We start from the raw sequence: 14,141 nt of genomic DNA on the forward strand, positions 1-14,141 counted from the left end.
ATCAAACACCTTCTTCTGGTGTCTTTGGGTACCTGCTCCCATGCACAACCCTCTCCCTTACAAACATTCCCATAATTAAAGGCTTGAAACTTTTTTATACTTCTTTTACTGTTGAGTAATGTGTTGATGAACTGTGTTTTAATCCAGACCTTCTAGCATCTTGTAGTTAAAGCTTTAGTGGAGGATATGTTTGGAAGTTTTGGCCACTGGATACTTTTTAGTTTTTAGGTGATTTCTAATAAATAACTAATTTTAACAAGTTTTATAGCCTAACTTTTTATTACAACCTCATCTTTTTTTTCTCAACAGTTTGGAAACTTCAGCGGTCAGATTCCGGGGATGCAGATGCCAATGGGCCAGCCATTGCCAGGTCCAGGTCCCAATATGTTCCCTGGCGGTTACCCTGGGTACCTGGCGTACTCTGACAGCTACTCCCCTGCTGACGACTCTATGTGGACTTACTTCACAGCTGTTGCTGGACAGGTGAGCTGATAAATCTTTTACCAAATACTAACCAATAAACAATCAGTATTTCAAAGATGTGCCAACTGCTTCCACTTGGTGTATCGTTTAAAATGTTTATAATGCTTATGTCTGAAGCTTATGTAGAATCATAGTGTTCTTGAGATCAAAGATGAGGGTAGTCACAATTGCTTCATTTTTTTTTAACTTGTATTGAGTTTGCTCTTGATAATTTCACACGTGAACAGCGTGCATTCATATCATATAACCCCCATCGTCTCTCCCATTACCTTCCCTTCTTCCCTACAAGTCTCCTTCCCACATGCATGTCCTCTGTTGTCATTATTTGTCTTTGTTGTGAAATGCACAGAGTTTAGTTAGGACCATCAGTTTCACTGTTAGATGTCTGTAAGCATGCTGGCCAGTGTACTGCTCATTGACTGAAAGGGGCAATGACCTCAAAGGGGGGTGGATATGAATCTTCCTCACTGTGTGCTTACTGTGATGACTGGGTATGGCTTATCCCATTCAAGTTCATGCTAAAGTGTAATTGCAAATATAATCCTATTGAGCAACAGCACAGTCCTTCAATTCCATCCTAAGGGTCCCATCCTAGGATGAGTGGGATTCCACTAAACGGCTTGAAAGCAAGCAACTCACCTCCCTCTTTCTTCTTGGGCAAATGCTTTTGTTCTTTAGACACTGCCTTCCTCTTATGCTCACCTGCTACACACAGAAAAGCATGTGGCCCTCTCCAGAAACTGCCAGTGACTTCCTGGCTTCCAAAACTCTGAGCCAAACAACTTGTTTCCTTTGTAAATATGCCAGTTTTGAGTGTTTGGTTATAGCCACAGACAATGGAATATATGATGTTTCTCTGAAATTCTTTAACAAAGATCTTATATTACTAGTAGTAAATAATTACACCCCAAATTAAATGTTTTTAGTATTTACTGGCTGTCTTCTTTTTAATTATGTTTTCTTGAAGATTTGTTGATTTTTAATTTTGTGTGTGTGTATGTGTGTGTGTGTGTGTGTGTGTGTGTGTGTGTGTGTGTGTGTGTGTCTGTGTCTGTGTGTCTGTGTGTCTGTGTATATGCACATGAATGAGTGTCTAGGGAGTTCAGAGGCTTCTGATAAACTGGAATCAAGAGTGACAGGTAGGGAAGTGTGAGCCCTTCACTGAGTTCTGGAAATGAGACTTTGGTATTCTGGAAAAGCAGTAAGAGCTTATCACCTCAAGTTATCTCTCCGGGCCTTCTGAATTATATTTTATTTCCAAATAAATTCCTTCATTATGTTTCACACTGGGACACACACTGCTCTCCTTAAATGACTTTTTTTTTTAAAATATTTATTTATTATGTATACAGAAGAGGGCACCAGATCTCATTACAGATGGTTGTGAGCCACCATGTGGTTGCTGGGAATTGAACTTAGGACCTCTGGAAGAGCAGTTGGTGCTCTTAACCTCCAAGCCATCTCTCCAGCCTCTTAAATGACTTTATAATACAAAAATAAGTCAATTTATGGAAAGAAAAGGATGAATTCTCACACTTTGAATACAAGGAAGTTTTAGGACTGTGTATTAATTATTATAGGAACAATATTTTCAGCATTGACATCAATTCTATTAAATGTTAATATATGTATCTCACTTAAAACACAAGTATGTCAAATGATGTGATAGGAAATCAGTCCCACTGTCATACATTTATTCAAATTGAGAAATTGCATGTGTTCTCACAGATGAAGTTATATCATTTTTAGTAATATATGGTTTGAGATGATGGCACGTTTTCTACAGAGATTATCAAAATGATCATGTTGAGACTTTTTCTATTTTTCTTGATACCAAAAAATGAAAGCAAGTGTTTCCTTAAATGGTGTGCTATGCTGTTAGCATGTCAGCCTCTAATGCATCTGAGTAAATATTGCAAGCCGGCTTTATTATGACAACAGAGCAGTTGCTGGTCTGCCAATTCAGGTCTATGACTTCGTCTGAGCTGTTCTTGACAGTATGTGATCACAGTTGTTGGGAAGCTTTGCTTTTACTCTCACTACTAATACTTTAGTTTTTATCTACATTTAGTTTTTATCACAGTTTATTCTTATTAAGTACTTTCACACCCACTCTGCTGTAAAATTCAAAGTGAAATGAAAAACGTATGCATCTGCTATGGTTTGAATGCAAACACCCTCACAGGCATTTATACATTTGGTCCCCTGCTTACGGTGCTGCTTTGCAGGTTGTGGACATGGGATGTAGACACAGAGCCAGAGGAGTGGGGCTTGACAGGTACAGACCAGGTCTACTGCCCAAAGCTTTCCCTTTCCTCATTTCTTAGATGTAATGAGCCACACTACAACCTCCTATGTCACGGATGCAGCCCAAGTCACCATGCCTTCCTGACGATGAGGGACCCTGTCCATTTAAACTGTGAATCAAAGTGAAACCCCTCGTTTTTTAAAAAGTAGTATTGAGGCATAGAAATGAAGTAATCCATACAGTATTATACCTACTTGTATTAGTTTTAACTGCATGTGGTATGAAAGGAAGGTTTAATAAATATTTAGAATTAGAAAATTAACAGTTGTGGTTTTATGCATATTTATAACATAGACCTATACACACGTATGTAAAATCACAATTGTATTTTATATATGGATACATGTGTGTATATATAATCACCTTTATTTTGTATAAATACACGCGTGTGTTTCCATCCATGTTTTCTGGCTCATAAATCTATGCCCTAGTCAGACATAGAATTTCCCTTTGGTCAGGCAGATCATAGAAAACCAGTCTTGCCCTGCCTTTAGATTGCCATAAAGAAAGTCCCTACCTTATTTTGTATGGTGATTTGTCACAACAGTTTGTATGGTGAGGTGTCAGAATAGTTCTGCCGTGTGAGATATGGATGCAATGAATATGTGAGAACAAAGGAATATGTCTCTCTCTAAACTGAGATGCAAAATATTAAAAGATTATCTGCTTCTTCCAAGTATCACTTGAATCAAATTCCCAAACTTTTATTTTTCCTATATCTTCTTTTGGCCCTTGTCAAAAATGCATCAAAAGTTTTCTGGTAGACTGTTCCATTGGGATATACTACAATATGAAACATACTATAATAATATATTTTGTATATATAAGTGGATCTTAAAAATTATAAAGTCACAGTCATGCCTTACTTAACAATAGTATTGTACTCTGGAATATTAGGCAGCAGAAAGAGCAGAGGATGAGACCAGATGCCAACAGTCACCTTTGAGTGAATGTCACAGTGACAAAGGACCTTAACATAGGTCCCACCTTCTCTATTTCCATCTGCCTGGGGACCAAAGCATTAGCATTCACCTCTGGTAGACATTCACCCCAAAAACATAGTAGGTGACAGGAATTTTCCAATTCCATTGTGATCTTCAGGGCCTCTGCCTTGCATGTGGTCCATTCTTGACTGAAACTGTCTTGTGGCAAAGGACTGCATAACTACAGTAGTATGATTCTTCTATTAAAAAATAGACATTGGAAATAAAAGAGCAAGGAATCTAAAGGCTGATCCTCAGGTTCAGAGTATGGTAAAGACGGTTATGCTGGCCAGTTGTATGTCAACTGGACACAACTAGAGTTATCTGATAGGAGGGAACTTCAAATGCCTCCATAAGATCCAGTTGGAGGGCGGTTTCTTAATTCATCATTGATATGGGAAGGCCCAGCCTGTGGTAGGTGGTGTCATCCTTGGGCTGGTGTTCCTGGGTTTTATAAGAAAACAGGTTGAATAAGCCATTAGCACTCCCCCATAACCTCTGCATCAGCTCCCACTTCTAGGTTCCTGCCCTGTTAGAGTTCCTGTCCTGACTTCCTTCGCTAATGGACAATGAAATGGAAATGTAAGCTGAAGCATAAGCCTACTTAGTCTTAACAATAAAAATCCAAAGTCAGATATCAAGGGTGAAAGCTGAAAGATCAGAGAAGCAGAACAACCAGCCTCCAGAAACTTCTTACCTTTACAAAATATCAGACCGAGTAGGGCATCCTGTCTCTCTGAATCCTCAGACTGAATGAATTGAGATCTTGTCTCCACCCACTTTATATTTCTGTTTCTACCTCCCTAGTGCTGGGATTAAAGGTGTGTGCCTGGCCTCTATGGTTAACTAGTGGCTAGCTCTGCCTTCTGATCTCCAGGCAAGTTTTATTTGTCAGAACACAAACAAAATATACATCAGTAAGCCAAATAAACCGTTGTTTTTCCCCAGGTTGCTCTGGTCATGTTGTTTCATCACAGATATAGTAATAATAACCCTAACTAAGACAATGGTGAAAGTGGTATTTTATATTCCAACTCAATAAGAGAGAGAGAGAGAGATGTGAATCCGCGGCCGTATATGTATATTAGACACAACATTTTTTTGGTGTATGTCTATGTGCTTAACAATTATTGGGGTGGGGGATTTATGATTTGTGTTTATGGGATATAACAGGATGGCGCATCAAGAGTATAGGGCAGAATTTCAAGTAGAAAACTACGTCTAAATCTGGAGCAGGCTATCGAATGGTGACTTGTAAATTATGGTTGTTTCTGGGAGCGGATTGAAGAAGGAAAGAAAGAATATGAAAGAAAATCGTGCAATGGAAATTCAAATGTTGGACTGATGACAAGCAAAAACTCTCCCTTGGTTGTAGCTGCAGTCTGTAACCATCTTCCTCTCTTTTACAGCAATGGATGATGCACTAAATAAAGTGGGTAGCATTCCATAAACACCGACAACATCTTACAGTCTATGCTTCACTTGAGCGCCTTTCAGGTTCCGTTGCTTTTCCAAGAACAGAGGCTTTGTACAGAATTACCATATGTGACCCCATGGACAACTTTTTTTCAGTCTGTGTTAGACGCTGGAAATCATAGCTACAGAAAGTATCCATTTGCTATAAGATAAAACATAGTCATGTGGATAGCATTCCTTTGGAATGCTTTTTCCATGTAAGGCATTGCTTGGGGACTGTTAAGATGAAATAGTACCTGATGGCCTGAGTTTAAACCCTGGGATCCAAATGAGATGAGAGAGAGAAGACTCCCTTCTAGAATTTGTCCTCTGACATCCATATATTCTCCACATACCATTACAAAATACAAAATTAAACCATAATAACAATAATAATCTTAAAGGTCTTGTTAGAAGACAGCCTTGGCTTTTTTGTTTGTTTGTTTGTTTGTTTGTTTGTTTGTTTTTTTGGCTCATTATTCTTTCTGCCTGGAAAGGGGACTTGATGGTTGAAGGTAGAGCAGCCATCTTTGTCTTGGGAACGATGTACTTGAGATAAAGGCCTGTGGGTGGAGAACATGAGAAATGCAGGTTGATGACACAGTTAAGTTGCTACATAATCATGTACCCTGTCCCAGATTTTCTTTATGAAATAATGAACCCTTATTGACCTTTTTTTTTTTTTAAATTTATTTTTAGACAGGGTCTCACCATGTATCCATGATGGCCTTGAACTCAGAGAGCTACACTTGCCTCTAGCTTAAGTCATTTTTATAATTCTGTTCTGCACAGCAGCATGTCATCAACATAAGACATGGTAAAATGTTTTACTTTTATTTTGCTTTGAGTCTTTGAATCTAGCAGAGGCCTTACATATACTGAACATTTGAAATCATGCTAGCTACATTTCAAGTGCTCTTTGGAAGCTCTGGCCAGAGCTTCTGTTGTGGTGATATATTGTGTACCCCATAAAGCTTGCTTGGGGATCAGAGGACAGAGCCAGACACTAAATTAGACATAGAGGTCAGGCAGTGGTGGCAGCTGAGGCCTAGAGAGTGTTCTTCACTCAGGGGTGTGCATAGCTGGTCCTTCCCATTCCAATTCTCTCTCACTCCTGAGGCTTTCCTGTGCTATTCATGTGAAATAGCATCCTTCTTCACCCTCACAAAGTACCCATGCCTCTCATTTCTACATCACCTGTGCTGCGTTCACCTTTATTGTCACTTGATGTAGTCTTTGCTGCACAGTTTTGTCTTCTACCAGTGAAGTGCAAACACTGTAAATACAAGGAACTTGTTTTGAGCACTGTTTGATACCCAGTGTGTTGAAAGGGAGTCACATGCAGTGGGCCACTCAGTGAGTGTGTGTTAAATGAATGAGTGTACTTAAGAGTTATTTTTTCGTGTCTCTGTACATTTGCATAACAATTATTTTATTGATTGCTCCATGGAAGTCATTTTTATCTAATATGTATTTTTGAAAACTATTTATTTTTGGTGTCTATCTTTTTGAACCCATAATTTTCGCATCTAGTTTGAAATTTTGACTTTCAAATTTATTTCAACTGAAGTTTGTCTTTTTTCCTTCTGCTTTCCATCCTTTATTCCCCCTCCACATGTCATCCTTCTTTTCCTCATAGTTTTGTGATGTTATCACCTGGATTATGTTTTGGGTCAGCTTTCAGCTAGTTCAGGGATATGCCCATGGTGATGCTGAAAATCCTGTCTCAATGAGGTGTACATAGGTCACAGCCTAGTCCTTCTCTGCAGGAGTCATGTCTCAGAGAGGATGTCCTTAGCAGTGTATTTTTGGGAGGTTATTTTGGTTTCTTTCATGAGGCTGGTACGCTTTCCTTCTTCCTATATTCAAGCCATATGACAGTTGTATCACAATGACATGGAACTATAATTTCTACATAATGTACTAAAGTCTGATTTAGAGTTGGAAATACATATATATACTTGTATGTAGTGTGTATGTATATTCACTTCATATACTTTGAAACCATAACAAGTATACAATGAAGTATCATAGACTTCAAGTGTATTTAGTAAGAGAATTAAACACACCCTTTCTCTCTTTATCACTCTTCTTAGTTGCCATGGAAGGTGCACTAATGTAACTCCTGGTGTAACCTTTAGTTGTTACTATATTGTTAAATCACTACGGTGAGCCTGGGGTAAGATATGAGAGATTTTTGTCTTGGATGCACAACTTAATGTTTTTTTAAAAACTAGTAATACGAATAAATAAATCCTTAATTTTTTAAAAGTAACTTAAGAACAGTGTAATGAGCAAAAGCTCATTTTTTCTCAGCTTTTAAGACAGGCTCTGACCCTGTGCTTGCACACAGATCTCAATTACCACACATTCATATTGACTCTGCTTAAATGTACAAAGCATGCTCAACCTGTCCAGAGACTTCACTTTTATAAAACAGTAAAATGTAGACCAATTAATTTGTCATGGTTAAATTTGCCTGTTTTTAGGAGATAATTGGGTAGAATAATGTAACTTGAAAGAAAAGATTATGTACGCAAATGGCTTTTCTTCTATCTCTCCAAATGCTTTGTAAGATGAAGAATCTGCAAGCAGTCATCAGGGCACAGTAGATTGCTTACAGTCCCAGCTGCCCAGAGGCTGGCATAGGAGGACCACTGAGCCCAGGAATTGGAGTCTAGCCTGGGCAGCATAAGAATATCCTGGTCTCAAAGCAAAATACAAATGAAAAAAATAAAATTTCAAAAGTATTGAAGAAGTTCGAGACAGGTTTCTGTGTTCTATAGCCTTTCATTTTTTCAGTGGGTGAAGTGGTAGGTGCTTTCCATAGGCAGGGTACATTTTTATGATTGTGAAACACAAACTCCTTTTGATACACACTGTGTCTATGTACAGCAGTGTGTGAAGAGAATGAAAGTGTGATGTGTGGCACACCAAGTTCAGGCTTATTTCATTAGACATGTTTCTTACTGATTGTTCCCTCAGAACAGGTAAGATCTGAAAATACTTTTTATATTCTTTAACTGAAATTCACAATACTTTTTCTAGGTTTTTTTTTTTTTTCAGCTAGTTTTGCTACTAAAGTAACTCCATATGCTACAAAGTTTGTCTACTATGTTTAGAAGCATAAAAATATAGTAATAATAACCCTGCTATGTGGGGGTAGGTGGACTTGCTTGTGAATGTTGCCAAAGAGGACGGTACTGGGACAGAAAACATCAGATTGCACAGGGTTTATTTCTTATAATTTTAATGACACTGGAGGAAATTTTCTATATATTCACATGTTTTTTTTCTTGAGAGTTTTGATTTTATGTTGTCTGTTCATTGAATTCTGTGTATCATTGTGCTGCCTGAATATTGCATTGATTTGTAAGTGGGCAGAAACTGACAAGGCTTAGATTCTTATTAATTTCATTCTCAACTGGAACAGTATTTTTCCACTGAAGAGTTAAAGAGAAAAACAAGTATAATTGTTATTGTCAGTGTGTGAGAGGACAGTTTTTAAAAATCAAAACAAGAAGAAAACAAAAGCTGTTTTCTAATCCTTTACTGTGCAGTAGTTGACCACACCTGGTGTTTGGTTTGGACTTTCATGGCAGTGGCCTGGCTGTAGAGCTGTCAGATTTGGGTATAGTGGGCTTTTGTTGGGAGCAAAGCAGGAAGGTCCTCGAGTCCACAGATCTCCAGGGAAACCAGGAATGTTATGTACAAAGAATTGTCTTTCCAGTGGGAAAGATGAAAAACCTGTTCTTCCATCTAGAAAGCCGAGAATTGGAAGTGACTAACAGCCTGTTGGGCCAGGCCATATCATGCTCTTACAATCAGGACCAGAGAGGGCTAGTAACCTAAATGACTCTTATAGCCAGAGGCTCCCCCAAGCTCCCACAGCCAGAGCCAGAGGTGGCTCATAGCTCAAATGACCAAGGCCAGGCCAGACCCTTAGGCCCCTAAGCTGGTGCAGGTAGCTGTTCTTTAGATCCAATCTTCTTGGAAGAAATGACAGGTGCCCTGAGTTGAGTTTTCATGGAATTTCTCTTCCTTGTGCTGTGATGGGGATTGTATTACACTAGGAATTTTTCCAGATTGAACTGGTCTTGAATACTCCGGGACTAAAACGGCCTTTTATTAGACTCCCCAAAACCTGGTCCAGGTTGACAAATTTAATCTGCACCAGGTTTTTATTCTTACCCTTCCATGTGTTTTGCTTCTCTGCATGACACCTGCAGGGACCCCCTCAGCTTTTACTGCTTATAGTACATCAAGCAACTCTTCATAATTTATGCTTCTTGAAACACAATATTTGCTTGAAATGGTTTCTTCAGGATAGACAATTATTGGTAATGTTTACCTGAGTAGAATGTGACAGAAAAGCCCGTCTGATGTCCATGTTATTGAAGAAATATTTTTTCTAAGCCAGCTTCACTCTTAAAAATTTACTAATTTTTCTTAAAGTGTAGTTTTAAAGGTAATTATGGAGTTTGTAATTTGGCAAACTCCCTCCAATACAGTGATGCAGATGTGAAAGGAGCCCTTAGATGCTCCCAGGAAGCACAACAAAGATGACCATGAAGTGACAGAGCATTTTACATTGTTTTGACCCTGAAAAGACAAGGGCATTGTCCCGCATCTCAGACCCAGGGAATGGGTTCCCTGGGTTATATGTCTGCGGTGTGCCATGGCTGGCAATATTTATCTTGTGAATTTTGTGGTTTATACCATTTTGAAAATTGGTGTTTCTGGGTTGCCCTAGAGCAGCACACAGTTAAGCTTTTAATGTCGTTTAGTACCACTGTGCATTCAAACCCATGTCCATTTTGTTTGATTGATTTTGCAGGATGGTGAGGTGGATGCAGAAGAACTTCAGAGATGCTTGACACAGTCTGGAATTAGCGGGACTTATGCTCGTGAGACCACGTGTTGTTTTGTTTTCCCTTTCTTGAGGCACAGGGGATTAGAACAGGAAATTCATTTCCAGCATGCTAGTCACACACCTAAAAGTATTAAAAGTATTATAAACTACATATAGATAGGCCACGTTTGAAGAATCAGATAGTTATGTATGAGGTATCATGAAAACAACTGTTCATTTGTGCTCCTGACTTTCAGCATGAACTACTCAGGAGTTACTTGGTTGTTAAGTGACTATTTTCAAAATTTGCTTCCAGTCCTCAAAGTGACATAATTTTACTACTATGTAGTTGCAGCTTTGTGATTATCAATTGATGTGCTGTTATGAAAACATGAGTATTTAACTGTCTTCCAATCTTAAAACCACTCTACCCCTCCATGTGAAAAATTTCCATCCTTTGTCCTGCTGATGGATTATAATTTGGGGACTGTCATCAGCATTTCCCGATCTCTACTGTCTACATATTGCTTACAGCTGTGTCTTATGACAGTGTATGATTACTTTTCTTTTTTGTGTATGTAGCTTTTTGTTTTTCCCAAAATCTGCAGTGGCTAATGTAAGGGAGGGTCCAGTAAAGAAACTGCTGAAATGGCTGCTCCATTAGGAGAAGATTTTGATTGTGGGTAAGAGAGAGAAGGTGTCCAGAGGCATCTGGAAGAGTCCAGAGCAGAGGGAAAAAGAAAGACACTGGATATGGCCCTGGGTCATCTGCAAGAGAAGGAAAAATAGCAAAGACTAGAAAAAGGGGGAATAGTCCAGAATAGTGGGGTGGGGTAGGGGTTGAGGGACTGGGGATGGTTGTGGAGATATCAGAATGGGGTGGGGAGGAGGGAAAAAATTATCCTATGTAGAGAACAGATGAGTATCTAGAAGGAGGGAGGCCTGGGGAGGTGAGAAGGGCCAGAATGCTAATGTGGGGCCTTAGAAAGGTATAACAGGTACGTGTGAACAAGCCCAGTAGGTGCCTGGAGGCTAGCATGCGCTTTGATAGGCAACCACAGGAATATGTCCATGGAGAGCCATATGTCCCTGCTGCCAGAGACAAGGGAAATAACTCCTTTGGGCAAATGGGGACCTGTTTTAAAATTTCCTGAGACATGCTGCTTTTTATCTAATGACCAGAAATCCTTCTATAGTCCAGCTTGAGCTAAGCCAAGACGGCCATTTCTGGACATATGCACTGCCCTTTGCAGTTTGGGAAATTGATGTTCGGTTTGAACCTGACAGCTAGGTATTGCATCCCTCTGGTTGTCCCAGGCCCTCCTTATAAGTTCTGTGTTTTATGGGTGGGTCTCATTCTCTCATTCTGCAAGCCTTTCCCACTCTGGAGTCACATCTCTTGTTTTTATTCTGTCTCTGTTGTCTAATATTTTCAAGCTCAATCTGTTATTCCAGGGAGATATCTCATTAAGTAGCTTCTAATGAAAAAGTGCCTGATTTACCATAAATTCTTGAGAATTTCAGTGTCTGAAAAGGCTTTCATTTGTCTCAGTTGTTTGAATGGCTGCTGCTTGTTAAGGTGTGGCGTTCTCCATTACAACCCGTTTCCACATTTAATTCAAAACGAATTTCTTTGTCGAGCAATAGAGCAATAGGTAGTGTCCACCTGGACAGAGGCAGGAAGGGGTCTGGGGGCTTTAAATGCTCCTGCCTGACATCGGGCCATTGTTCTTGTTGTTGCTGTTTTCACACACATTTCCAGAAGGACTTCCAGGTCCTCTGCCATTGTCTCTGTCTCTTTTTCACCTCCATGAGATTTGTTTTTCCTCTCTGGAAGCTCAGGGATCATTCTGTCCCTCACAGGCCCCTGCTGCTCTGACATTTCACAGTGTAGTGCCTTGTGGTCTTGCATGGGGAACTGTGTGGGTGTGTTCAGTCTGGAATCTCTTGTTCTTTTTTGTTCTCAGAAATTTTCTTCAGTTGTGTTTCCTGGGGCTGAGTCGTCTGTTCTCCCTTTTTTCTGGAATGTCCTCAGCTTTCTTTTATAAACCTTCTGTATCTTTCGTTTCTGGTGGTATGTTTTGTAAGAGCTAAGAGCCTCTGTTCTTCTTCACAAATATGCCAAATGCGTAGCCATTCCTCCCTCAACTTTATTTTTATTCTTCTAGCTTATTTGGTTATCTTCCATGTCATTTCTTGGGTGTCCGATGATGCTTTGTTGCTCATATCTCATGCTGATGCTGAGTCTGGTTGACTGTGGGCTTCACTGGCAGGTGAAGCTGGGCAGTTTCACTGTGGGATTCAGGGGTCACTCTTGTGGCATATTCCTTTGTTTTCTTTGGGCTGCCTTTTCTGTGGTTGTTTCAGAGTCCTCAGGTCTATGCAGAGTTTTAATTAATTGGCTTGTTTTTAGTATAATTCATCCCATTGTACCTAGTGCCCTACAGTCCAGAAACATCCCCAGAAAGTGAAATTCCTGCTGGGTGAGAGTAGGTGTAACAGCCATCCAACTAGATAGAGGTAGAGAGGGATTGGGTCTTCACATGCTCTTAAATAGCCCTTCACTCAGTTCTGTTTTTAGGTCCACCTTCACACATGCTCAGAAGCTGCCAATTTTTAGATATTTGGCATCTTTCCCAAGGTAACTAGGTTGTTTCTCAGTGTTTCTCTTTATGCATATACATTAAATAGCCTCATCTCTTGACTTTCTAACTTGCAATACATATTTATTATTTTTCTCTTTTCCTTTAGGGGTTTAAGCCTTCCACAAACAAACAAGCAAACAAACAAAATCTGTCCACTGCAGTGGGTTGTGAGAAAGAAGTAAAATCTGCGCTCTATAAAAACATTAATCTTTAAATACCTAGTCCTATCCTTTGGTCAAAGATATGCTTATTTGTTGATTTAATTTTTAATTTTTGCTTTAATCTGGTTAGACTATCTCACTTCCTAAATGTGAACCAAGTTAAACTGAAAAAAAAAAAAAAGATGGCATACCACAGATTTTTTTCATGTACTTTCCCCAATTTCCAGTAGTTTATTTATGGAGGAACATTAGGCCCCAGTATTGGTGGTCCTAAGTAGTACCTTTATGAACTTAGAAAACCATTTGTCTTGGCTCAAATTTCTTTATTTGTAAAATTAGAACTGTTATACATTTGATACATCTGTGTTAAATCATGTAACCCACTGTAATGGTTAGTTTTCATCACAAATGTGACTGAATTTGAGGTCACCTAGGACACATACCATTCCATGAGTTTATCAGGCTATTTATAGGAAGACCCACCCTGAGTGTGTATGATTCCACCTCAGGGCCATAGTCGGAACAAAAAGGAGAAAAGGAGAAAGCGTTCATTTCTCTTTGCTTCTGACTGTAGACAGAATGTAAGCAGCCACCACATGATCCATTCTTTGGGTATTTTGTACAACAGTGACAAAGCAATACACCCACACTTCTGTACCAGTGAGCACTCACAGAGAGTCTGCTGAGTGCCGTTCCTAGAACACCATAACCAACAACCCTAGCACTGACACCATCCAGAGCAGCTCAAGAAAATCAGCTCTTGTTCTTAGCAGAAGATTCTACAATTTTTCTTTAGGTATTTTGAAAATTATCTCATTGAATTGGTTTAAAGGATTTCAAAATGTTATCAAGCTGTATAAAATAAAATGAATCTAAATTATTTATTCACCCTTTAATATCAAGGAGCTAAAAGAATCTTGTAAACTTACCTGAATTTCACTAACATACTCCTATTTTAGATAAATCAGCCCAACTGTAACTGTAATAAAGTTTGGGAAAACTGAACTTTTTTCTAGTGACTTCATTGTAAATAAATATGGAAATGTTGATGTTTCTAGCAACCCAATTATTTTTAATTCTTTCTTTTATTTATAATATAATTACATATGTTCCAGCTTCTCTTTTCTCCCTCCAAGCCTTCCCATGTACCCCATCCTTGTTCTGTCTTTCAAATCCATGGCCTTTGTTTTTCATTTTTTGTGTTACTGATATATATATACACTTACATAAATATACCCTTCACAGTCTGTATAA

General features: G+C 39.0%; 1 protein-coding gene across 1 annotated transcript in view; it reads left to right on the top strand.

Annotated features, from left to right (window-relative positions):
* The window catches only part of Gca (grancalcin), a 28,136-nt gene that overhangs the window by 7,078 nt on the left and 6,917 nt on the right, over positions 1 to 14,141 (top strand). Inside the window, exons 2-3 of the mRNA XM_036185755.1 lie at positions 310 to 483; positions 10,067 to 10,136. Coding sequence (XP_036041648.1) covers positions 310 to 483; positions 10,067 to 10,136 — 244 coding nt within the window. The remainder of the gene's footprint in view (positions 1 to 309; positions 484 to 10,066; positions 10,137 to 14,141) is intronic.

This window comes from Onychomys torridus, chromosome 4, assembly GCF_903995425.1.
Source record: "Onychomys torridus chromosome 4, mOncTor1.1, whole genome shotgun sequence".
Taxonomy (NCBI): domain Eukaryota; kingdom Metazoa; phylum Chordata; class Mammalia; order Rodentia; family Cricetidae; genus Onychomys; species Onychomys torridus.